Raw genomic sequence first — 25,780 nt, 5'->3', positions numbered from 1 at the left:
GCTCCCGAGCTCGGCTCCGGCTTCCCAGTGCGCCTCGCCCGGGGCCCGCTTCGGCCACAGCCAGACGCCCGCGGCCTTCCTCAGCTCCCTGCTGCCCTCGCAGCCACCGCCTGTGGCCGTCAATGCCTTGGGGCTGCCCAAGGGCGTCACCCCTGCGTGAGTGACAGCCGCACATCTCCACCTCCCCGCCTACCCAAGGCTGCACGCAGCTCCCACATTCCCTAAGACACTACGCCCACAAGTCTGCGACCGGGGAGTACCACTGTAGCAATATACGAATTTCCCTCCATCCGATTTTTTAAGTGATCACAGCAGCTTTTCAAAGCTGTTATTGCATAGTTATCTTACCTTCACCTAGATCAACACTATTTCCTCCAAGTTAGATTCCCATCAAGAACTGCAGTGCTCATGATAATTGTGATAACAGTGACCCTAGCAACCACTTATCCATCTTTGTGCTAAGCAATTTATATATATACTATTTCGTGATACACCATTCCCAAGAGTCATTATTGTCCCACTTAAACAAATGAGGATTCTAGTAGTTAAAATAATTTGGGGGTGGGGGTCCACAGAGCCATCGAACTAAGATTTGAACCCATGTACTGTGGCCACCAAACTAAGCATTTCAACTCAGTATTCCAATAGATGTGGAGGGGTTTGGTTACTAAGTATACACTTCAGTGTTTGAGAAAAACCCTAACTAGTATTAAGTTTTTATAAGCATCTAGTGATGGGGTGGGTGTGAATGTATTTACATTTTAGTGCAAATAAGTGAGACTGTATGCAATTTAGTGAAAAATGGAGGTACCAATTCTGACCCTGAAAACAGGTAGTTTACATGACTCCTCTCACTTTTTCTCTTTGTAAATTATCTAATATCTGCTTTCCTGAACCTATAATGGCAACCCTATGACCGCTTTTTGTTTGGTTTCTGAGGTGACCCAGGTTGGCCCCAAACTCCTGGGCTCTAATGATCCTCCTACCTCAGCCTTCTGAGTATCTGGGATTACAAGTCTGAAAACCACTTCCAGCTATGAACTCTTTAAAATAGAAAATGGTTGAAGCTAAATAAGAGGACATCTACAGAAGTGTAGTAAAGCCTTCAGAAGTAGCATATCATACAGGTGTTTGTGTTTTATAGAAGAGTAAAATGAGTTTTAAAAGCTAGCAGTTACTCACTTTACCAAAGATTTCAAAACTGAGTAGGTGATAGCGATGGTGAAGCCAGTCTCAGTATTACTTTCAACTCTACCTGCTGAACTCCTACCTCAGAGCTTGCCAGAAACCCAGTATTCTTCAGAGAGAAACAAAATAAACCCCACAAAAGAATAAAATTGGGCAGACCTTAGAACTATACTATTTTCTTTTATATATAAAGTTTTCCATTGCTGGAATGAACTAATGCCACATTAAAGACAAGCATTTCTGTCTCTGGCCTTGACTGGGTTGTCAGAGAGCTTCACAGCCTTGTTTTGTTGGGCACTTTCTAAATGTTGATTACATGAATTCTCTGTTGGAAATCTGGCTTCTCAGATTCTTATTGGAAAAAAGCACAAATGCATATATAAGTAAATAAAAGAACAGAATCTGTGCAGTAATGATATGATAATAGACTTCTAATGAAAGTCAAGTCAAGGAATTTGCCTAAGGAAAAATTTGGACTTTCTCCTCAACTTTTCTTTTTGAACTTGTATTTGGCTGCTAGAAAATGAAACATCATCTGGCTACAAAGAAGCTAATTTACCAGAAAGATTCAGGGTAGAAGCTTGATGCCTGACAGTTCTCTCACTAAAATGGTACCAAATCTTGCTTCCCAGGAAGATAAGTACCATAAAATCTGTTCTAATATTTCTCATAGAGAATTTGATCAAAGATTAGTCTTTCGAAGGCATTAGGTGGTAGTGCCTTTAATCATCGTAAGAAGAAACAGTGGTTTATTCTGATCTTTGCTTTTAGATCCTCTTAAGAAGATACCAGTTTTAAGGGTTTACTTAACCTCAAGTAACAGGAAAACTTGCCTCTTATCGCCATCTATCATAGTTACTCATTTTATGAGGCCAAATATTTATAATTGTTACCACAAAACAGTTCTGTAGTTTCTTAAAAATTAATGGAGAAGTCACACTGTTCTGGGCTGTGGCAAACTGTAGAAAGAGAGAGAGAGAGAGAGAGAGAGAGAGAGAGAGAACGAACTATGACTCCAAAGAGAAGTGGCAATACCAGATTCCAGACTTCAGCTCTGTGCTAGCTCAATAAGCCATTATTATGTGGTTACCCTCTTGTCTTGAAGGAATTTTCCTGTTGCTAAATCACACAATCTTGAAGAATTCATTCTTTTGGTTTGATACATGTGTCTTTTGAATATTTTTCCCCTCTGGTATACTGTGGAATCCATCATTTGCATTCTGAATTAAAAGCAAAATTTTGGTAATTATCCTTCACAATAACTCAAATAATCTGCCAAAGATCCAGTGTCCCTTTCAGGGTTTCTATAACTAACTGGCATCTTTGAACTTTGAAGAGCTGCCAAACTATTGTCAAATATGTCAAGGTCTAGCAAATGAATTGATGAATGACTCAATGAACAAACTCATTAGACCTTTTTTTAATGCCTGCCTTTAACCAAAATCTTAAATATCATTTTCAGATATCTCAACTTTCTTTATTATCAACTGTATACCTTCTACTTTATTCTGTGTGTGCTTAGCATTGTTCTTATTTCAATCTGTAGAGGAGGAGATTGGTACACCCTAGGTTTTTAAGTAGTCTGTGGAGATCAGGTTCTGTTTCTCTCACATCTAGGTAGCAGAGGTCAAGACAGGGAACAAAGGCTATGGATGCCAGTGATAAACCACAAAACCAAGAAGGAAAAGACGGGCCTGCCCCAGACTTACAGCAACAGCATGTTGTTGGTCGACTGCGGTTTGGGGAACTTGTGCACATCCAGTTCCTCAAGTGTCTTCTTTCTTCAGGCAGCTACATTCTTCCCCAAGGTGACTGGGTCACTAGCAGAGAAATGTCACCCTGCTCAGAGGTGCTAACAGACACAAATGATGTCTGAATCTTTTTAAATTTCTTATTTGTTTTAATTAGTTATACATGACGGTAGAATGGATTTGTATGCTCTTTGTAATACCTAAATGGGGTATAATTTCTCATTTTTTCTGATTGTACGTGTTATAGAGGCACATTGGTCATGTAGTCATATAAGTACATAAGGTAATAATGTCTGTTTCATTCTACCATCCTTCCTATCCCCTCCCTTCCCTTCACTGTCCTCTACCTAAAGTAACTATTCTTCCCTAGTACCCCCTCTCTCATTGTGAATTAGCATCTGCATATCAGAGAAAACATTAGGCCATTGGTTTGGGGGACTGGCTTATTTCACTTAGCTTGATATTCTCCAGCTCTATCCATTTACTGGCAAATGACTGGATCTTTTGATGGAGACCATGAGGAGAACATGCCTCGCAAACATGTATTCCTGTAACCTTGTTTCTCCACACAGAAAACTGGCCCTAAGAGAGGGTAGGAATTTCTGTCTCTGCTGGTCTCCGAGCAGCAGTACTGAGTCTGAAACATGAATCAGATCAAAGCCATCTCCGATAACTGGATAGGCACTGTATCTTTTGCCCATATTGACAGTGCTGGAATCTGTCTCTTGAGAGAAAGCCACATAGTCACACTGCTACTGTGTCTCTTAATTGCCTCTTTCATGTAAGTAGGGCTTTGTCTCTAAATGATTGTCACTAAGAGCATGTGTCAGTAAGAACTTATTTACAGATGTACTATTCAGAGCTTATATTTTGTAGCCACTCAGCTCTTTACAAACATATTTCAATGTCCCTCTTTCCTGACTTATAGGAAATAGAGAGGTGAGGAACACTGTCTTCATTCTACACTAAAATGGTGAAGAGATTTCCTAGGGTTTTGGAATAAGCCTGAGCCAGGAGGGTATATAGCATGACTTAACCGTGTCTCTGTTTATTGCTAATAAATGTGTTGTCTAACATTTCTTGATTATGAAAACTGTTGCAATAGCAACAAAACAAAGTTCCCTGAGTGGTAAGGAAAAGTTTGTACCAGATTTAGTTCTACTTTCAAATTTTAGATATGCAGGGCATGCTAGACAGTTTTCAAGTCAAGACATTGGTTAAGAGTAACCAATAAAAATGAACCTGACAAAGGGACATTGGGCTGTGAAGACATCTCAGGATTTCTGTTTTTCTCATTTTTCAGGAAAACAGATTGGTGATAGCCTTGTCATTCTCCATCAGAGAGCAGAGACCTGAAGGGGCTGGGGACATGCCCAGAATCTTGTTATTAGACTTGTTAGGGTCCAGTATATCAGATGATTTCATTTTAAAAAATCACATCCTATTCTGGGCAAGTATTTCCCAACAGATTAGTAGGCAAGGCCACATCTGAGTTCACAAAGTGATGGTTCTGATAAATATCTCTGCACCAGGGTCAGCTCAGAGTTAGACTTGTCATGTAGTGCATGGCTCTGCACTGAGTTGCACAGAGTGAACCAATAGGTGTAGACAATGCATCTTTGTCATTTCATTCTTCACAATAGATAATGTGAAGAGAATTTAATATTAGAACACTTAAATAAGATCTCAAAAACCATTTTTGTACTTATTATTTGCATCACAATAAATTCTGTTAAAAATAGAATTGAATCACCCACATGGTGGTGCATGCCTGCAATCCCAGCAGCTCGGGAGCCTGAGACAGGAGGATCTTGAGTTCAAAGCCAGCCTCAGCAACAGCAAGGTGGTAAGCAACTCAGTGAGACCCTGTCTATAAATAAAATACAAAATAGGGCTGGGGATGTGGCTCAGTGGTTGAGTGCTCCTGAGTTCAATTCCTGGTACAAAAATAATAATAATAATAATTGGTCTACCAAAATTCAGTTTGTGTATCTTAGATGAATATATTACTTTCGTGAATATAAGGGATACCTAAATATTTGCCAGTATATTAATGAGTTTGCTCACTCTGTAATGTTTGTGGAATTTAGTTACCCTCAGATTTCACTGAATTTGTAAAGAGGAGAATAAGAAGACTTTTAACTAATTTAAAAAATTCTCTGGTTGCTAGATAGGCTCTTGATCTCTTAAATCGATGTTATATTCTGGAGATTTGAGTTTATGAAATATACTGACAGAATTGACAAAGAACAATTCAAGAGAAGGTTATATTCAAAATTCTTCAGTAGTTGAAAGAAAAAAAGCGAGAGAAAACCTCCTGGGTTTGGTAGTGGTCAAATCTGGAAGATTTTACCTTCCAGATGCTTGTGTATATATTTTAAATGTTTTACCCCAACCACATGAATATTATTTTAAAATGGCAAATGACTTACTGTTAAAGCCAGAGTAAACAGATCAGAAATGTTTTTTGCACAGTTGGGCTGAGTGTGTATACATGAAGTATAAATGCGGGCGGCCTGTTATGAATTGTTTACTGATTAAGGTTTGCCTCTGATTATGGATTTTTGTGAAGAGTTCTGGTTTGGGTAACAATTTACTTTGAATAAGCATTTTTCTTTTTAAATTGTACAAACCATCATGAACAGAAAGCATCCCTTTGTCACTAGATACTCTTTTTTTTCCCCCTAATGAGTTGCTACTCCTCATTTATCAAAAGTAGGTGACATTTGGGGACACAAACCCACAACCATTTTACATTAAACTCCAGCACAGAAATAGTTTTATAGGAAAACAAACTCAGTTGCCAAAGCATTGCCTCAAAAATGTATAATTGCTTTTCTTTCCTGGTGTCTCCCCCTTCCCAAATAACTCCTTTTCTGACTTCTAACACTAAACTTACATGCTAACCCTAAACCTTACCTTGTTTTTAACAGTTCCCTAAGGAGATGCTCTCTGAAAAAAAAAAGAGAGGTTCTGTATTAGAATAAGTATGAGAAAAACTGTATTGTCTACTTCTGAGAACACAGCTCTCAGTGTAGCCACCTGCAGAATGGCATCTGTTGGCCCTGCTCAGGCTCATTCTGGCTGACCCATTCTGCCTAGCCCTCTCCCTACAGGTTTTCATATGACCAACAATGTCCTTGACCCCTGACCTCAGCTCTAGTGTCACCTTCTTAGAGAGCTGATAGTTAATACTAATACAGCTATCTACCATACATCTGTCACTTTGTGGCACTCACTACCTTCCTTCCTTTTCTTCTTCTTCTTCTTTTCTTCCTTTCTCTGTCACCTCCACCATACAATATAATTTTTCTAAGTATTGTGACTTAGTTTTGTTCAGCATTGTATTCCCAGCACCTAGAACAGCAGAGTTGAGCATTGAAAGGGCAGTCAGTGAGGGTTATTTGTGCATTATTGGAAACTCTTGGCACCTTTTAAACTCCTTCCCCTCATTCATTCAGTTTCCCTTGGCAAGTCTCGTCTCTGTGATTCATTTCCATGCTGGACATTTTGTGTTGGCCTCTCCAGATCACTCTTACGATGCCAGGCCCTGTTCTAAGTGCTTAACATATGCTAGCTCATGTTGTGGGCCTATGAGGCACATGCTGTTCATATGCACATTTTACAGAAGAGGAAACTGAGGCACAGAGTCATTAGGTAACTAGCCCAAGACTTGGAGCTCCTTGGTGGTTAAATGAAAGAAAGAAAGAGAGAGAGCGATTGATTCCCACTTCTGTGCCTTTGATCATGCTGCCTCTGAATTCCTTCCTGTCCCCTTTGCTACCTGCCATCACCTTTCATAGTCTGCCTCAGGTACTCACCTCCTCAGTAAAGTCCTCAGCACTCATTCTAGCCAGCAGTTTTTACTGTGCTGTATCTAGGAGTACCATGTGGTTTGTTCCTTAACTTATTCCCAACTTGATTGTTAACTAACCTCTTGTGATGAAGGCCCTTCCTTTAGGATTTGGTTGTCTTTGCAATCCCACATAAGATAATGTTGAGACTATAGTGATAAAGCTTTTTTTTCCTCCCACCCTTTTATGCATAACATTTTTCATTCATAGTAGTTTTCCATGATGTCATCAGGCAATAAACTCACTTTACAAACCAACTATTTATGTCTAGACTTAACCAGATTTGGGTTGATGTATTAACCTAGCACTGTACCTTGCTAGATGCTGTATTCTCTACCTCTTTCCCCAAGCTTTATAGTGGCATCTGTTGGCCATTATAATGACTATTGTTATGGAATGACTATTGGACTATTGGACTATTCAGAACCAAAGAAATATGAGTACCTAAAATTCTGTCAGTCAAGGAAAATGTTCTTAAAATAGAGGGAAAAGAAGAATTAAGTTACATGTCCTTCTACTGTTGGCAATCTTGGTTTGTTTAGGAAATGGATTTGTTAAAAGAAATATAGAATGATTTGGGGTTTTATTGGGGGGTCAAAGAGTAAATTAAATTGTACTCTCTGAAATGATAAAATTCTTGGGTTGCAGGGACACAACCCAAATTTGCTTCACTATAAAATGTTTCAGAGCAGTGGTTCTAAGTCCCCATAGAGGAGTCCAGTATAGTGAAAAGTGTTTTCTAAGCATCCGGACAATTGTAGGTGTCTTTTTACTTGTCAGAGGCAATTGTGATAGTCATTTTACCCGTTCTCTGCTTTTCTTGTTTAAATGACCTATTCTCCCCTTGACATTCACCTTCCTACTCCTTTCATTCTCATCAATGCTGAGAACACAGCTCTCAGTGTTGCCACCTGCAGAAACAGTGATGCTGTCTGTCAACAAAGGCTGCTCATCATCACATAGTTGTGCAACTGAGTTATGTTGTTCAGGCTTTGAGTAATAATGGAAAAGTGTGTGTGCCCAATAATACCTGATGTAACAGAGAACGAGCTGTCTTCAATTTTATCTTTCCAGTGACTTTAAAACCTAGCTCTTCTATGTCTCAGATGTAAGTCTATAGTCAAAAGCAGTGCAGAACTTTGCTTCCATTTTAGTAGTAGTTACTTGTCCCAAGTCTGACTTTTTACATGAGATCTGATGTTACATGGCTCTGGCACAAGTTTCCTTGACTGAAGAGGGAAAGAGAGGTCATAAGTAAAGAGAGACAGGACATCCACTCACTGCAGAAACATCTGCATGTCTGTTAACAAGTACTGTGATAAACAAAAGAGCCATGGTGAGAGAAACCATTTAAGGACACATAATATTAGTGTGAGAGAAACCATAAGGAAAATAAACATGGTACCTGCATGACTAATTGGATAGACTTAGGGAGACTTTCCAAGAGACATTAAACGGAAGGGAGGGAGGTTCCAGGTACAGGAAAGCTAGCAAACTATGCACATTTCTGTTAAAGGGCCGCATAGTAGTGAAAATTGAGATTATAAATCATAATTCTTATGGCTGTTACTAACATGACTCAAGTTCGTAGCCCAACCCCCTAAATAAATGATATCCTTCTCAATCTCCAATGAAAAGGATAAAATTTGAAGTTGAACTAACCATCTCTTTGACATTACAAACACAAAATATCACAGTATCAAAAATCTTTAGTGTTTTTTTTTTTAATGTCTAACTCTGGTGTGCTCTCATTTGAACTTTAAGGGCAAATAACTGAAAACATGGACATGGAAAAATTAGGTTCTATTAGTTAGGATTTTTTCTACATATAAGGGACAGAAAGAAAGTTAACAAACTTAGTACAGGTTGAACATCCCTAATTTAAAAATCAAATATCTGAAATGCTCCAAAATCCAAAACATTTTGAGCAGCAACATAATGCCAGGAGTGGAAAATTCTACCCCTGATTTCATGTGATGGGTCACAGTCAAAAAGCAGGCACAGTAAAAATATTATATAAAATTACCTTTCAGTTATGTGTATAGGTATGTAGAAAACATAAATGACTTTCAGGGTTAGAAATGGGTCTCATCCCCAAGATCTCATTATGTACATGCAGATATTCCAAAATCCAGAACACTTTGACCCCAAGCATTTCAGATAAGGGATATTCAACATGTATTCACTTAGAATGGGTTAGGCAAGTGAATTATGAAAGGACTAGAAAATTGAATCAAAGTATGAAAGAAATATGTCCTCTTTCAAATCTTCTCAAAATTCCTATGTGGTATATATTTTTATGTTTTACAAGAGGTTTTAAAAAACTTACCCAAGAGCACAAATCTAATATAAACAAGGTAGAGTCAGATTTGAAATCTAGGCCTTATTATAAATCACATCAATATTTCACTTTACATTTCTGCTTCCCTGGGACTAAAATACAGGCCTTTCCTATTCTCGGTATTGACTAACCACCGAGACACACTCCCCCAAGGTATTTGAACCTTCTCTGAAAACTGGTTCCAATTAGTGGTTCCTGAACTTCTGAAACCAGCTTTCACATTCAAGGTTCTTTCCACAATAGTTGAAATAGATGCAGCATTAAAAAAAAAAAAAATGTGGGAATGACATGTTGATACGTTGTTCTGTCTGTTTGTTGGACTTGAATTCTAACTTGGATTTAGATGCCTGACAACTGACATTATGATCTTGTGCTTTTGTTCTGTAGGGGATTTCCAAAGAAGGCCAGTAGAACTGCTAGAATAGCCTCTGATGAGGAGATTCAAGGCACAAAGGATGCTGTCATTCAAGATCTGGAACGAAAACTTCGCTTCAAGGAGGACATCCTGAACAATGGCCAGCCGGTACTTGACAGATTAGGCTGGACTTGGAAGATTAGCTATCCACATAAAATCTCTCTTCCCTGAGGCTTAGGTTCTTAAGATTTGTCTTAAGATTTGTCTTATGATTTTTTCATTAACCTTGAATCTCAACATTTCTCTTAATGAGTTAGAGAGAAAGGAAGAAGGAAGGGCAGATGTTAGTGTTGGGACCACAACAAATGAGTAATGATGATAAAGAAATGTGGGGATGGGGGTTGTGGCTCAGTGGCAGAGTGCTTGCCTACCACATGCGAGGCACTGGGATCTATTCTCAGCACCACATATAAATGAATAAAATAAAGGTCCATTGACAACTAAAAAAATTTTTTTTAATTTGAAAAAAAAAGATATATGGAGATTCTGTCGTGGCTGGGTAGGTCCTAGGGAGGGAGGGAGAAGATGTGCCCTTGGAACAGTTTGCACCCAGAAGCAGTGGATTATAATAAAAGTACCAAAGGAGAAGTTGGTTCTGTGGCATGTACTGCTTCTACCCAAAAAATACCTTAGCTAGAGAAATCATTGGTGAAATTCAGTCCTGTACTACCAGCTGATGACTGGACGGATATCAGTTGACTCAGAAATCTGAACAGAGAATTATGTTCCACAGTCTCGTGCTAATTTGTCAGAGCAAGACAGCTAGACTTGAGGGGGAATGTTATATTTCAAGGCTACAGAATTGTAGAGTGCATATATAAATCTGGTGAAAAACACACTATCTTTCGTCCACTGGACTTGAATTTTTTCTTATCAAGTTTTATTTGGTTTTCACATTATCACATCAAAATATCATCATCAGTAGATGGGTAAAGTCAATCTAGCAACTAAGATTCCCCAGGCAGAGCAGAGGAGTCTTTTGTAGCTTTTTTCTGGAACGTTACCAGAAAATTTGCTTGGCTCTTGGATAGAAGAAACTGGCTTCTTCATAGAAAATCTCCCTCCCAGACACATTTTTCAGAGTGGAAAGCTCTCTATGGGAATTATGTTTTCTGAAAATTTTAATTCTTAAGCATTGATAGATAAAAATGTAAAAATAGACCATGGGAGATGTGGCCAATAGAGGAGGAGGGTTGAATGCTGACTTTAATTATTGGAGCATCTTAATCTGATTAAGAAGGATTAAAATTCTAGTAAGTTTTTTGTTAGTTACTCATTTCATTGGGTATAGAAGATCTTCACCAAAAGAAAATATTTTCTCCCTGAAATAAGTGATTACATGCTCTGGAAGTATTCCCTGGCTCTGTCAAGTAGTCTTTGAAAGATTTTTCAAAAGTATGTATGGGAACTTTTTCAAGCCAGGTAAAGGCATATCTCCAGCTCCCCCACACACACACACTTCTTCTTTTAGATTATTTAAATATTCTTTATAGACTTAGATTTCTTAGTTCAAAATAAGACTTCTGTAAGCTACTATTTAATCATGTCATGCATATCTATATTTTTACATATCTGTTACATATTTTTATATATCACTTTTATGTATAAGCATATATTTATATTTATCTGTTTAGCAGCGAATGGCATTCATAATGAGTTCCATAGACATCCACATTTGACAGCCTAAAAGAACAAGAAAAGTTAGGTTTCCCTTTAAAGAAAATGGAATTCTTAAACCATTTTTCCTAATGTTAGATATTCTGTTACTTATTTTTGGCTTTTGTAAACATGGACTTATGTTTCCATATGGCATAGTGATTTAAAAACAACACTTTGAAGTAAATTTGGCTTCCAATGGTAGCAGGTACATTCTGGTGTTGGAACAGATATCAAATTGATACTTCTGCCTCTGAGAAACAAGGTAGAGATCACTCCAATCCCCCACCGATGTTGATACAGTTCTCCATGAGAACACAGGAAGGTTTTAAGACAGCAAGTACTTCAAACTGTTTGAAAACTGAATTCACTGATTTTTTTAAATCATTTTGAGAGAATTAATTTACATAATAATGTACTGGGCTGAATCACTTCATGTGCCACTCAAACGTGTACCTCTACCTCCTTTTTGTCCCCGTCCTTTCTTTACTAAATGAAATACTCTGACCTTTAGGGCTGCTTGGCACTTGATCTCTTTCACTTCCCAGTTTCAGCTGGGACTAGAACCAGCAATTATTGGAATTGTAAATTTTCCCAACATATTTTCCTGATTAGAGAACTTTCAACAGAATTTGGATCTACATGCAGAAGTTTATCTGAAATAACTTTTTTTTTTTTTTTTTTTTTTAGATTCTGCCTTATTCCCTGTTTCTAATAAAACCCCTTTTGCAAAATGCCCCTGATGGGGCAGGTGAACTCTGAAATTTCCTCCCACATCCATAATTCTAAGGCATTTCAGAATCAACTGAAGTACAAGAATCACCCCAGCCAGGGCTGAGGGTGTATCTTAGGGGTACAGTGCTTGCCTAGCATGTCTGTGGCCCTGGGCTCTATCCCCAGCAAGAAAGAAAAGAGAAAAAAGACTCAATCATCCCACTGACAGAACAAAAATGTTGGCATCTCTTATAAGAAGGGACTAGCAAATGGTTTTGGCAGACTCCAAAGTACTGATTGCTAGGTGCAAAAACACTACCATTTTCTTCCTGATGGGCAAGCAGTATGCTTCTGAGTAGTCATGAATTATGGATGTTAGTTTTGGCAAATAGCTTTAATGGTCCTCTTGCTAATTTAGCCACATTCAGTCGTCCTTTGTGGATTATCGTATTGGCCCCTAGTCACAGACACTACGTAGCAGCCTAGAAAGTGCTCCTAGCTGGGAGACCTGCTCCCAAAGCAGAAGGACTACCACTGTCAGCTGGTTGAAAACTTTCATTTGCTAATATTTGCTGAGTATATAATGTGTTCAGAATTACTTCTGTCAGTGATACCTGTTCTATCTTCTTACTGATGAGTTTGTTCTCCTTTTGAGTGGCTTTCCGTTTTCCATGTCAGTTGGTCTTGGAGCTCACTTGGTTGTCCTAGAGCCTGTGAACGACTCTGAAAATAGCATTGCCTTTAAAATTTGCTGTTGGAAGATCTTTTCTTTTCTCTGTTTTTCAGGAAGGATGAGAATAACACATCTTTTCTATGGTCTCTGCCTTGCTGCTTATCATTTACTTTAAATCTACACTGCATCAATTGGTGGCATCCAAGATTAACTGTCTCATCTCCCAACAGTAGTTTAGGCCAGGAGGACTATAGGAAGAAGTGAGGGGCAGAACTGAAGCACAAGAAACAGACCCCTTTGACATGCAGCTGTCTGGAGCTGGAGAGAGAATAGTTACAGAAAATGTCAAAACTCATCTTATTTTTTAACTCTTTTTCATAAGGCAGTATATAATTGTGGGTTTTTTCTAATCTTAATTTTTTTGTGACTTGCTTTATTTAGAGATTAACTTATGAAGAAAGAATGGCCCGTCGACTACTAGGTGCCGAGAGTGCGACTGTCTTTAATATTCAGGAGCCAGAAGAAGAAATGACTAATCAGGTACTGTGTTGCTCTAGACTTCCTGGATAGATGACAATTATTCCGTCCCTTCTGACACTATACTTGGGATTCATGTTGTGAAAAATAGAGGATAAGCCACAGACAAGCAGTATCGATGTCATCAAGCAACCTCACAATAATATGGATTGAGCAAATACTGTGTGCCAGACACTGTGTTAAGTGATTAGAACTATTTCCATCAGTAATTCTTGTTCTTTTTATTTTCTTATTTATCTCTTTATTTTCCTTTTGAGTATCCTGATTTTTCTGTATTTTGCTCTAATCCAAAATAGTTTGGAGAAACACCTTTTCACTGGCACTGTTTGAAGTAAGCTAGTATTTCCCACTATACTCTTAATATCTACCCAAATACCGATGTTCAGAAAAGACTGCCTTTGATCTTCATTTGCATTTAAAGCATAAACCAGCAAAAGACCCAAAATTCTATTTTTATTCCCCTGCTATCTCCAAAAGAAAGAAAGAAAGAAAATTCAAGGAGCTGTTACAAGCAGCTGTATAATCTCTATTGCCTCTCCACAGAGTTTCCAGATGTAGTTTCAAGTTAAAAGGGGGGGAAAAAAAGCTTATAAAACAAATTTAAAGTGTCAAGTACACTCTCCTATTGAAAATGTGCCTTTTGTTTCTCTATGTTAAACATTGCCACCCTGAAAATTTCATTTAAAGAAAACTAGAAATCCTGCTACATCTTACTATTTCTATCATCTTGTTTTTTCTACCATTACAGGATGTTGGGTCTCCTCATGCCTCTGTAGGGAGTTCTGTGGATGGTCAAAAGGTTAAACTTTTCTCTTTTCTTCTCTTTGCAATCTTTCACTGTGACTATTTTCTTCATTTTTAACCTGTGTGTCTGTCTTTACTTTCATATGTTAACTATAAGTGCTATGATTCAAATCAATTTCCATTTAATATCAGATAAACAGAATAACTACAGTATGATTTTTCTTGTCATTTATTTACCAACAAATTTAATCCTAACATTAGTGGAAGCTCTAAACTTTGAAACATGAAAACATTTTCACTTGTTATACACCTTTGGGGGGTTACTTATTCTGAAAGTGATTAATTCCAGAGTAATTAAACAAAATAGCATGTGGTGTATTGCTCACAGTGTTATTCACAACATTATATTTTTTCCCTCAAACCAGCAAACTATTTTCTAAAGATGGCAGAACTTCTTTAAGAGGAAACCTACTTAAAATTACTCCCTATTTAATATGAAATAGGGAATATTTATAATGGGCTGCCTTGTCTGCATTGTACTTTACAGGCAAGAACTGTAGGATCCACCTTAAACACCACAGGATATTCGGGTTATTGGTTTTGCTTTGTGTTTTTAACCAAAATTTTGACTGGAGTGTTATCCCTGTTTTTCTGTTAAAGAGATGAGTTCCTAATAGCTGTAGAGCAAAAGGGGGCCCCCTATGAGATGGGGTTGTTATGGGTAAAAAAAAATCATGGTGCTATTTCTTCCATTATTCATTTGATAAAATTCTGTGCACACTGCAGCTGCTTTCACATATACTCTGAGCCTTCTGGAGAGGTACACCACCCTGCAGCAGCATTTACCCTACAGAAGGAGATCAGTGTTCCTTTATGTGTTATTTTTATGAACAGATAGGGAATACAGAGCCTTCAGTTTTTTCTTTTCTTCTCCACTTCATCCCTGTTTTAAGAAAGAAAAGAGAAAAATAATAAAGCAATCTTAACTTTTCTACTTTTTGCTGTTACTATTGTTGTTTGGGTTTTGTTTGTGTTGTTTTGTTTTTCTCAATGATAGGACTTGAAGACAATTTGAAATATCACAAATTTTCACTTCCAGATGGGTTTTGTTTTCTATGGAATTGAATTGGGTTCAGATTATGTTTTTAAGCTCTATGGTAAAAATACCTCTGTCATTTTAGTGCCTTATTGGAGAGGGGGATAAGACTCATGAGACACATTGTTCTGTGACGGCTTGAGGTTGCTAACTTGAACTTTCTTTGTTTGACACAGGAATACAAAGTCTCCAGCTGTGAACAGAGACTCATAAGTGAAATAGAGTACAGGCTAGAAAGGTCTCCTGTGGATGAATCAGGTGATGACATTCAGTATGGGGATGTACCTGTGGAAAATGGAATGGCACCGTTCTTCGAGATGAAGCTGAAACATTATAAGATCTTTGAGGGAATGCCTGTGACTTTCACATGTAGAGTGGCTGGAAATCCAAAGCCTAAGGTAAGCTAAAAATATGACTTCTTAAGAGTTGTCTCAGTTCACACTGCTATAACAAAATGCCTAAGGACTTGAGTAATATATAAAGAAGAAAAAACCTACTCAAATTAATCAAAACCTAGTAAAACCTAGTCTATTTTTACCATAGAACTTTTCCATTTTGGCTCGTGGTTCTGGAGTCTAGGAAGTCTAAAACATGGTGATAGCAAGGACCTCATCCTCTTTCAATTCATTGCAAAAAGCAAAAGGATATCAGATGGCAAGATAGAGTTAGTGTGCTAGAGAGAGATTGCTTTTATAACAAAAATAGTCCTAAAGTGACCCATTAACCATTAAAATCCATGAATGGATTAATCCATTAATGAGGGCCATGCCTTCATAACCCAATCACCCCTGCCAAAGGTCTCACCTTTCAACTCCACTGCACTGAGACCAAGATTCCAGTAATGAATTCCTGGGACATAACCAAACTACAGGAGTCACATTTTCTGAGGAAGAGTTTGGCTTCCAAATATAGCAGACATGATAGGAAGAAGAGATACAGACTAGCTTTCTCAATATGAGGTGTTTTAAGTACTCTTAAGTTGAGAACCATCTTCAGGACGCATTAGAAACCAAAGAGTGGAGGGTAGGGGGAATGGAGTTGGAGGTTTGAAGAATAAAACTAGGACAGGACAGGGCAGGACAGAACAGTACAGAATAGGATAGGAGTGGCTCCTAATGAGAACAACTGAATAATTAACAAGGAGCTTTTCATACACCTACATCATTTTCTCCTCATTATTACTCTCAAATTGCAAATGGCTAAAGAGGGCTCTATGAGATTAACTTTCCCAAGGTCAAAGAGCTGGTAAGCAGCCAGACTTAGACATGAACCCACGGAGGTACACTATACAGAGAAGTAGTGTTCACCATGGGTGATAGAAACTTCAAATCTCTAATCTACAAAACCAAGGACTCCTATGTTTACAAATGGAGGTAGGGTGAGGAGTACTGTTTAGAAAGGATGATCAAAACTTCTGATAATGCAGGATTAGGCTGACCTGGGTGGGAGGCCTCTCCCTACAACACATGGGAATGCTGGTAAAGGAGCTGTTCTACCAATAAAAGGAGGTCTAGAATAACTGCTCACTAGCCCAGCAAAGCAATAAACAGGAGCATACTTTTTGCTAACTTAAGCAAAAAGAATAGAAAAGGTGAGAAACTGAAACCCCATCAAAGGCAGTATATGGATATGAAAGTTAGTTCCGGATGATTCACTTAGTTTTCTTTCATAAGCATGCAGACTGTTACTCCGTAGGACACTTTTCACAGCTTAAGCCATCAGACTTTTGCAGGATAGAAGGGAAGAAGTGCTACTAAACAGGTTCATAGTCAAGACTTACAAACCATATGAGGAAATCAACAACCATGAGAGTCAACGACACAAGAACAAAACTAGAAGCCTAAGAATTGTACATATTAAACCCTATTAAGGAGCTCAGGGAAAAAAAAAAAAAAAACAAACCTGAATTTAAAATGACTAAAATAATTTAAAAAGGAATAGAAACTCCAATGAGAGAACAGGACAATATCAAAAATGCAAATTTGTCAAGTATATAGAAATGAGAAATTTACTCTCTGGTATTAAAAGTTTAAAAGTGGGGGCTGAGGTTATGACTCACAGTAGAGCACTCGCCTAGCACGTGCACAGCCCTGGGTTCGATCCTGAGCACCACATAAAAATAAATAAAATAAAGATATTGTGTCCAACTACAATTAAAAAATAAATATTTTAAAAAAAGGTTAACAGCAGAGTACAAGAGCTGAAATGAGAATCAACAAAATGGAAGAAGAGCAAGTGATGCAATACCTGATACTGGTAGGTGTTAATTCTCCACAGCTTTGTGCATTTTTTGTTCTCACATTCAGGTTAATTTTACCATCACTATCTTTCCTTAAAACTGAATTCTAACAACAAAGCCAAGAAAAATAGATCAAAGAAAATGGCCTCAAATTTTCAAACCCATATCTACTCTCTAATAAAATGGAACTTTTAAAATAAACTCTATTGTTACAGGAAATTTCTTTGCCACATTCTTGTCATAATTTGGGTAATAGCTGTGTATTCACAGCATGATATCAAATGCATGTATTGAAGGTAAAATTTCAGCTTTTGAAGGAAATCCATTAAGATGTTATATCTTGAACTTCCAAAGTATTCACAAAAAAGATCCCAGATTATTTTCAAACCTTACCCATGTTAAGGTCATTAATCAGGTTTTAAAATCATGGATTCCTATTATTTTTTAAAATTTGTTTAGTTGTAGTTGGACACAATACCTTTATTTTATTTATTTATTTTTATGTGGTGCTGAGGATTGAACCCAGCACCTGGCATGTGGTAGGCGAGCCCTCTACCGATGAGTCCCAGCCCCAGCCCCATGGATTCCTAGTCTTATAGAACACTTTACTCACTTGAAACAGTGAACTTTGTTTTTAACATAACAGCTTTTATACCAGTGCAAATTTAAATGTTACAGATCTTCAAAGACGCTTGTTTAGGACTTTTATTGTCAAATTTTCTTCTCTTATACTTCCTTCTCCCCCTGTTACCCTTCCCTTTCTCCCTCCTTTCCTCATTCCTCTTCTTCTCCTCCCTGGATTATTAAAGTACTATCTCTGCCATACTATATAAATCATATTAGGGCTGTTAACATATGGAATACTCATTGTGTGTAAAGATTCCTTTGTTTTGGCTTATGTTTTTACAAAAAAAAAGTATCTCTTCCTTGTACTCTCTACCCCCTCCATTAGCAATCTCTGCAAAGGTTTGGAACTATTTATTGATTTCATTTGAAAGTTGTATTACAATTATAATGGAGGTGAAAATGATTAAAGGAAAGAACTCAAAAGAACTGGCCTTGTGACAAGAATGCAAAAGGAAGAAAGAGTGTACTAATTACACTTCACAATAAGTAATCCAACCACTAAAATTGTATGATAATTAGGAAAAATGATGCTTTACATAATTTAATTTTTAGAATTGAAAGTTATTAGTCAGGTTTTAGTTCTGGAGATTAATAAGTAAGATAATTTCTGGAAATTTGGAACTAAAAAATAGGGGCTAGAAAACCTGTAACAGATTCTGATAATTCAAGCATTTATTTAGTGATATATATATACTTTTCCTCTGTTAAAAATAGAAATTTCAAAAAGATTTTTCAGATTCAAATAGTTCGACAGAGTTGAATTTGTATGGCAGTTTATTTTCACAATTTACATTTGATTTACAATAAGGAAGCTGTTTATTTTTAAAACTAAATAGTCTAAAGTAGGTTTTCTTCTGTTGGGAATCAATTAGGAATGCTTTTGGTTGCAAAGGACAAAAAAAAGGATTTACTGCACTTTAATAAGGGGGAGGAACAATTTTATTAGATTATTATTACAATGTATTATGATAACATTATTATAACATGAAGTCTGGGGTGGGCTGACATCTCAGTCATGTTAGGGCTGCTTTACTATCATTCATTATGATCTTGCAACTATGTAGTTCATAACCTAAATTAAAAATAACAAATTATCAGACAATTTTGGACCACTTTTATTCAAAGGTGAGGAAAGAGGGGTTCTATAGAAGAGGCAATTGAGCTACTTGAAATTTTTAAAATTTTTTTCACACTTAATTTCCTATCAAACCAAGATATATAACTGAAAAATTATTGTACTTTTCAGTGATACTGTGTTTCTTTAATACCTTTGGGAGAGTTGACAAGCGTTCAACTTTTGATCATATTCTTCTTGGCCCAGAATAAAGCAATAAGAGTTCTCACCATCTCCAACGCTGAACTGCTGCCTCCCTCCCCGCCATTCTTTTTTTCCCCATTTTTTATGGGTTTATAGTAATTACACATGACATCAGAATTCATTTTGACACAATCATAAAAGCATGGAATATAATTTGCTGTATTTCAGTCCCCAGTACTTCCTCTTCCCTCCCCCTCCCCCTGTTCCCTTCCCTCTGATCTGCTTTCCTGCCACTCTTTTATTCATTTAACACAACTCAGTGGCATGATAGAGTGTGGGGTCTGTGACTGTCCTTCAGAACAAGCTATTTTACCTTTGACTTACAAGTAATTTACTTATGAAAAAAAAGAAATATGTAAATGCAAAATACATTTTACATTTGAAAAAAAAGCAAAAAATGCCTATAATGTCATTTCATAGAAATAATCAGTGCCAAAATTCTCTATATATCCCTTTGTGCAAATAAATTAATGTAAATATCATATTTTTAACAACAAAAAGAAGATATATCTTTAAAGAAAGGAGGACTAGAACCTGGGGTATAACTCAGTAGTACAGTGTTTGTCTAGCATGCATGAAGCTCTGGGTTCAATTCCCAGCACCAAGAGGCAAAAAGAGGTATATAATTTTTAAAAAACTAAAACTAAAATAGTTTGATACTTGCTTTTTTCCTATTCAGGTATTTGGTTTAACATTTAACATTTAACATGAAAAATCAGTTCAGTCCTTTAGACCACACTGTTATCAGTCCTCTAAACACAGTAAGAGCACATTCTTCATCTTTGTTTACTTATTCAGATCTATTGGTTTAAAGATGGGAAACAGATCTCTCCAAAGAGTGATCACTACACCATTCAAAGAGATCTTGATGGGACCTGCTCTCTCCACACCTCAGCCTCCACCTTAGACGATGATGGAAATTTTACAATTATGGCTGCCAACCCTCAGGTAAAAAGGGGTGTAGGTTTGGGCTCTTTGCTTAACAGCACTTACAGGCATTTGATTGGACAGAGGAACTGTTTGATTGAAAGATGAAGTTGTACTTCTTTGACTTATGAAACTGTTTTTCCAAATCCAATAGCCATCTTGGTTTCAGAGGCCAGAAAATTTCCTTGTTCCATATTTATTTATTCCATCAGGTGTTCTTCTCTAGCAATGATTCTGGTGCAGATATGCATTCCTCCCATAAATATTAAGGCTTCCTGTGTATTCACCTCTTATGGAGGTTATGGGGTCATAATGGTGGACAGGCTAGTCCTGCAGTAGAAAATAATCTAATATGATTTCTAGTAGGATTAAGTTCTATAAATAAAATAAAGGAGGAAGAAAGGATATAGAGTAGTGTGTACAAATTTTAGTAACAGAATGCAAAAAAAAAAAATTTAAAGAAGTACACACAAACATCAATGAACCTCTTGGTCCAGGATTAAATTATATAGGCATTGGAATCTGTGAATGCCTATATATAGCATGTTTGTATCAAAATTTTTTGTCTTGTGTTTGCCCTTAGATTTAGGGCCAAAAAATTGCCTTCTTAGAATTTAATGAAGGGTTGCTGGATATCATCATGTTTCCAATTCAAGCCCACAAATTTTTTCTTGAGCATCTTATATACTTTAGGCATTATGCTAACTACAGGGGACACAAAATTGAGTGATTGATTTTGTACCTTAAGAGTTCAATGTGTAACAGGGTAATTTTACTGAATTCACTAAAGTTGTATAATTCATTGGCTTTTTTTTTTTAAGGAAGCTAAAATTAACAATTTTACTTATAACTAAAAGTTCTTTTTAAAGTCTCTGATTTATTTATGTTGTTCCATATTCTGTTATATCTTTCAAAGATTAGAAAACGTAGGATTTAAACAAGGCTTACAGGCTTTTAGACATTTGTACAAGATATCCTATTCCAATATTCCATTGTCATATAAAGACATTTTCTGTAATAATATTAAGATTAGAATGATACTCAAATTATCCAACTAATCAGGTTTGACAGCACAGCAGACTCTTCACTGTCATTGAAAAGTTTCTACCTTAATGCACTTTTTTGAGGTTCTAATTTTGTCCATAAATACATGACCATCACCCTGAAAAAGTCAAAAGCATAGTCTCTATTAAGAAGTTGCACTTTAATGAGTATGTTCACATTTGCATAATTGTAAGAGAGAGCAAAAGCAGAGGTTGCTTTTTTGTCTTATTATATTTTCTATGTGTTTCCTTGACTATCAACAGACTTCATCCTTCAGTTTTCTGCCTGTTTAAAAGAAAAATGGTAGAGAACTCAACAAAATCCAGAATTCTTCATTGGATCCTTTATTATTTTTTTTTCTCTAGAACGAGTGGGATTTATTCTGGGGATAGAATTATGTGCGTTTCTTAAGTGCTTAGCAGAACTGGGTTCCTGCTTTTAATTTCAAGGCATTTTTCCTAGCATATTTTAAATTGTTATTGGAGTAAGCCATTTTATAGAAGAACATAAATGTAAAACTGCAATTGTGGGTCTGCTTCTGCTCTTCTTCAAATTATACTAATGTATTTGTACATATGGAAAAGTTCTAATCCAGTAAAGGCGCAGTGCTCATGGCCAATGGCAGCATGCAGAGTTTAAGACATCAGGCCAGCCTCAAGGGTCAGTAGTGTCTGATCGCTTACACTCTAGACAAACATGATAGAGTCACTATAGAGAGCTACTGAAGATCCCCCTTGTACCATTCCACATTGCACACCTATAGCATAACATTACATTGTACTCGTAAATATGTTCAATTATGTCTTAATTAAAATAAAAACCAATCTTAAAAAATGAAGGTAATCTTACCCAAAGCCCTGTGTAAGAGCCCCAGACCCTCCAAAAGGATCCCCTTTGTAAACAGGGGAAAAGGAGAAAGGGAAGGAAATCAAAGAAATGACGCGGAGAGCATAGTATAGGGGTGAACAACGTGAGCTCTGGCATCAGCAGATCAGAGAGTTCTAACTCTGTCACTTATTACCTAGGTGACTTTATCAAGTCACTTCACCTCTTTATGCCTGTTTCCTCTTCTAAAATATCAGAATAACAATATGGACTTTTACATGTAATAGTACATGTAAAAAGCACTCAGCTTACCTGGAACATAATATGCTTTCAATAAATGCTACTTTCATTATTCTAATTCACAAACACTAATTCCCCATCTTAAAAATAGCAATCCTAAGACTTGGCAGAAGCCTGTGGAACCCGGATGGAAGAGATCAGTTGTTTCTAGGTATTCTACTCCATAGTTCTTTTAGAGTAAGCAGTCCATTGGGATGGAATTTCCACCCAACATGCTGCTGGTGTGTGGTCTTCTGACCTCCTGGCTTTTCCCTTTTATCACTCCCATGGGAAGGGAGTTAGGCAGCAGATGTGGCTGTGCCACAACTGCCACAGCTGTGGGCTTGGGTGGAGGAAACTGAACTAGAGAATGGGCTCCACCCAAGCACAGCTGACACTGGCCACACATGGAACTGGGAAGCTGCTCTGCTCCCAGCGCCTCCTCGAGGGCCAAGAGAACACCCCATAGAGAGGAGCCACTGGCCTCATATGAGGCCCCAGTAATTCTGCTTTACCAAATCCCAGGCTAAGCCCCACAGTCAATCCCCTCAGGTCTTGCCCTCCACCCTTTGGAGAAAAGGCAACCATAGGAGAAGTGGACCAGTTTACATCAGGTAGCCAAAAGCCCAGCCCTCCTGACAGAATATCCCTCCCGCCCCATCTGTGATTTAAGCAAAAGGTGATATGAGTGTTTGGGGTCTACCTGAGGGGCAAAAGACACCCAGGGGCCATAGCAGTCAGCCCCTGTCCCTAATGCCTAGAATTCCAAAAGTCTTTAAATACACCCAGTGTCATAATCAAGAGATGAGGCCATCAGTCTCCTTTTCTATCTAAATCACCAAAGACAGACAAAGGAGGGAAAACTCATGAAAAGAACCTAAGGAAATGCTAAAAGTGGACATTTAGGCCTCAGCCAGAACATGTAGTTGTGTGTATCCCATTGAAATCACTGTAAGAGAATTTTGGTATTTATGCTACTTGGCAGTAGTTGTTATTTCAAGTCTCTAATCACGTTGTCTGGTTGATTTTAATTCCAAGAGTAAAACTCCTTTTTTTTCCTGGGGTCTTCAGTGGCAGGTATACCCAAATATGCCAGATGTCTAACTTGTGAGTCATCTTCTAGATACTGGAATGAAAGTTACTACTTATTAAAACAACAAAGTGGTATTTAGACCAAGATGAGTGGCAGCCCATTTTTCTAACTAACCCTTGGCATAAATCATCATTTGTGGCTGTAGGAATGCCAATATAGACCTGTTTAACTCTCATAATTTTATCCTTATAACATCTGTTATTATATACTGAAGGATTTTATTATTCTTGTCATTTGTGAATTAAAATATGATTTTTTAAAAAAGAATATCTTAAGTAGCCACTGGAAAAAACTCAAAAGTAAAAGCTGAATCTCTCAAGATATGAAGTGTAGTTGACAGAAAACTGAAGTTGACTGTCTACTTCCCAGATGCCCTTGAATATTCAGTTACCTTGATTTTTTTTTTTCAAATTTTAAAAATATTTGGATATGAAAGGCAGGCAATTACATCTATTTTTTCCTAATACACTGTAGGCTACATGATGTGAAATAACTGAGGGAAAGAGGAAAAGACTGGAGTGGAAAAATTAGTTCAGTAATGAAACACAGAAGGCAGAGCTTTTCAGAGCAGTGGAAAATAATTACAGAAAGCAGCCAAGAGAAGGGCGAGAACCAAGGAAAGAGGAAAACACTAAAGTTCAGCAGATTATTTTATAGAATATGATATTTTTCCACCTGGGTTAATCTTTTGGGAATGAGAAACATGTTAGATATTGTTGACTGCATCCAAATTCTGCTTGGGATGGAACACACAGCTCTCCACCTATCCTGTGATTCTGTATCATATGCAATGTGTGCAGCTCAGAGTAATTCATTAGAGACCAGAGCAATCACATGGTTTAGCAAAATAATGAGCAATTGTGCAGTTACACTAAACACTATGCCAAAATGAGGCTCATGAAGCAGTTTATTTCAGACCCTAATCCTATCTTTAAGACACAACTAAATCTAAACACAAATGTTTTACTTTGTTTTGTTGTGTTGCTAAGTTACTTCGTACTGCACTTGGATTTTGGAATGGCTGCTTTGCAGTTTGATGTTCCCTCAAATTGCATTATGTATACAAGTGGCAAGCCTTTATAAAGACTCTGTGCCACAAGTTAAATTCATAAACTATGAAATATAAATGTTATTTTCATATCACATAAATAACTGACTTTGCATGGTGCAAATAATCTTTACAAGCTGGATGTTTAATACAGAATCACTTTGACAATTCAAACTCCTTGTTTGTACTATGGCTTTAAACTTTGGCTTTGTTCAGAATAGAAAAGTGACACAAATCTGAATTAAATATTAAAAATGATTGTTTTGTTTTAGCATTGTAAGGTTTCCTGGCTCATTTTAATCTTCTCTCTAAACATCCACTTTCATTATTATTTCACAGATTAATAAAGCGAAAAAAAATTAAAATGTTAAAAGTACCATAGCAAAAATGTACATCAGAGCCTTCTAATTTGAAAATCATAATTTGATTGCTAAGATTAATTGGTATATTAGTATGAGTAAAATCATTAACACTACTTCTATATGAGCATTCTCCTAAATAAGGTGTTCAGACATCTTCAAGACTGCTTCACTGAATTCCAGATTTTTTTTTCAAATAAAATTTTCAAAATTATATAACTTCTTAATTTGGATGCTTTTTAACTGCTCCTGATCACGTATTGGTTAGTAATATATTTAACCAATAACAGTACACTAATCAAATTAAAAATCTGCTTCCTGAAGACCATGTCCTCCTCCTTATGTTCAGCAGTCAAAGTTGTAGAAAGTGTAGGAGTACAAAGACCACAAATGGTAACATGTTTTCATAAATTTGGGAGGAAATATTCCATGACAAGGTTTGTGTGTCCAGTTACAAGCAGTAGCAGCAAGAACCCAGAGAACAGTGTAGAACTGCGTAATTTCTCCAGAGCAGTGTCAACCTGGATGCCCTGTTTTTCTGGAAAGGGGAGGAGAAGGCAGGATTTGCCCTAAGCTTAGTCAACAATTAGCTGAGTAGAGCACCTTTCATCCTACATCTCATATAATGCAGCCATCATATAAGCAGGCCCATTGAATACAACTGTGCTTGGCCCCATGAAAGCACCACAGAAGTTAAAGGTTGGCCTACTGGCTACATATTCAGCCTCCCCTGCTAAAAACATTTTGTTTTCTCTTTAAATTATTCTAATAGAATAATTTACATATGCAAAAACTGTGTTAAAACACTTCTACTATGCCTCATATTCATCTGATATTATAATATATGTTCACATTTAGTACTACAGTATTTTAACATTTTGAGCATTTACTGTATGTAAAAATGCAATACGAAGCACTTTGTACATTTTAACTCATGTAATCATTGCCAAGTACCCAGGTATTAACTATATTGTCTTGTTTTACAGTTGAATAAATCTAGCTAGAGATGTTAGATTATCAGTTCCTAAAGGAACAGAATTGACTTACAAACC

The 25,780-nt window shown here is 37.0% G+C and overlaps 2 protein-coding genes and 1 long non-coding RNA gene across 11 annotated transcripts in view; 1 reads left to right on the top strand and 2 right to left on the bottom strand.

Moving 5' to 3' along the window:
* The window catches only part of LOC125612835, a 26,861-nt gene extending 20,968 nt beyond the window's left edge, over window positions 1–5,893 (bottom strand). The window contains exons 1-2 of the long non-coding RNA XR_007343315.1: window positions 5,859–5,893; window positions 2,898–3,008 (exon numbers count right to left, since the gene is read on the bottom strand). This is a non-coding gene — a long non-coding RNA (uncharacterized LOC125612835). The remainder of the gene's footprint in view (window positions 1–2,897; window positions 3,009–5,858) is intronic.
* Window positions 1–25,780, top strand: part of Palld (palladin, cytoskeletal associated protein) — a 372,211-nt gene that overhangs the window by 330,473 nt on the left and 15,958 nt on the right. For 5 of the 8 annotated variants that reach the window (XM_048791698.1, XM_048791702.1, XM_048791701.1 and 2 more), the window contains 5 exons: window positions 9,522–9,657; window positions 13,034–13,132; window positions 13,878–13,928; window positions 15,146–15,367; window positions 19,952–20,101. In XM_048791698.1, coding sequence (XP_048647655.1) covers window positions 9,522–9,657; window positions 13,034–13,132; window positions 13,878–13,928; window positions 15,146–15,367; window positions 19,952–20,101 — 658 coding nt within the window. Of the gene's footprint in view, window positions 157–9,521; window positions 9,658–13,033; window positions 13,133–13,877; window positions 13,929–15,145; window positions 15,368–19,951; window positions 20,102–25,780 lie in introns of all 8 variants that reach the window. The other 3 variants (XM_015486010.2, XM_048791704.1, XM_048791699.1) reach the window with 3 other exon arrangements.
* Cbr4 (carbonyl reductase 4) overlaps window positions 14,087–25,780 on the bottom strand; it is a 75,053-nt gene continuing 63,359 nt past the window's right edge. For both annotated transcript variants that reach the window (XM_048791707.1, XM_048791708.1), the window contains one exon: window positions 14,087–14,816. Coding sequence is in view for 1 of the 2 variants with exons in the window: in XM_048791708.1 (XP_048647665.1) it covers window positions 14,758–14,816 (59 nt within the window). In the remaining variant the exon portion in view is untranslated. The remainder of the gene's footprint in view (window positions 14,817–25,780) is intronic.

The sequence above is a fragment of the Marmota marmota genome, unplaced genomic scaffold (genome assembly GCF_001458135.2).
Source record: "Marmota marmota marmota unplaced genomic scaffold, marMar, whole genome shotgun sequence".
NCBI lineage: Eukaryota > Metazoa > Chordata > Mammalia > Rodentia > Sciuridae > Marmota > Marmota marmota.
This window is presented reverse-complemented; position numbering and strand designations above follow the sequence as displayed.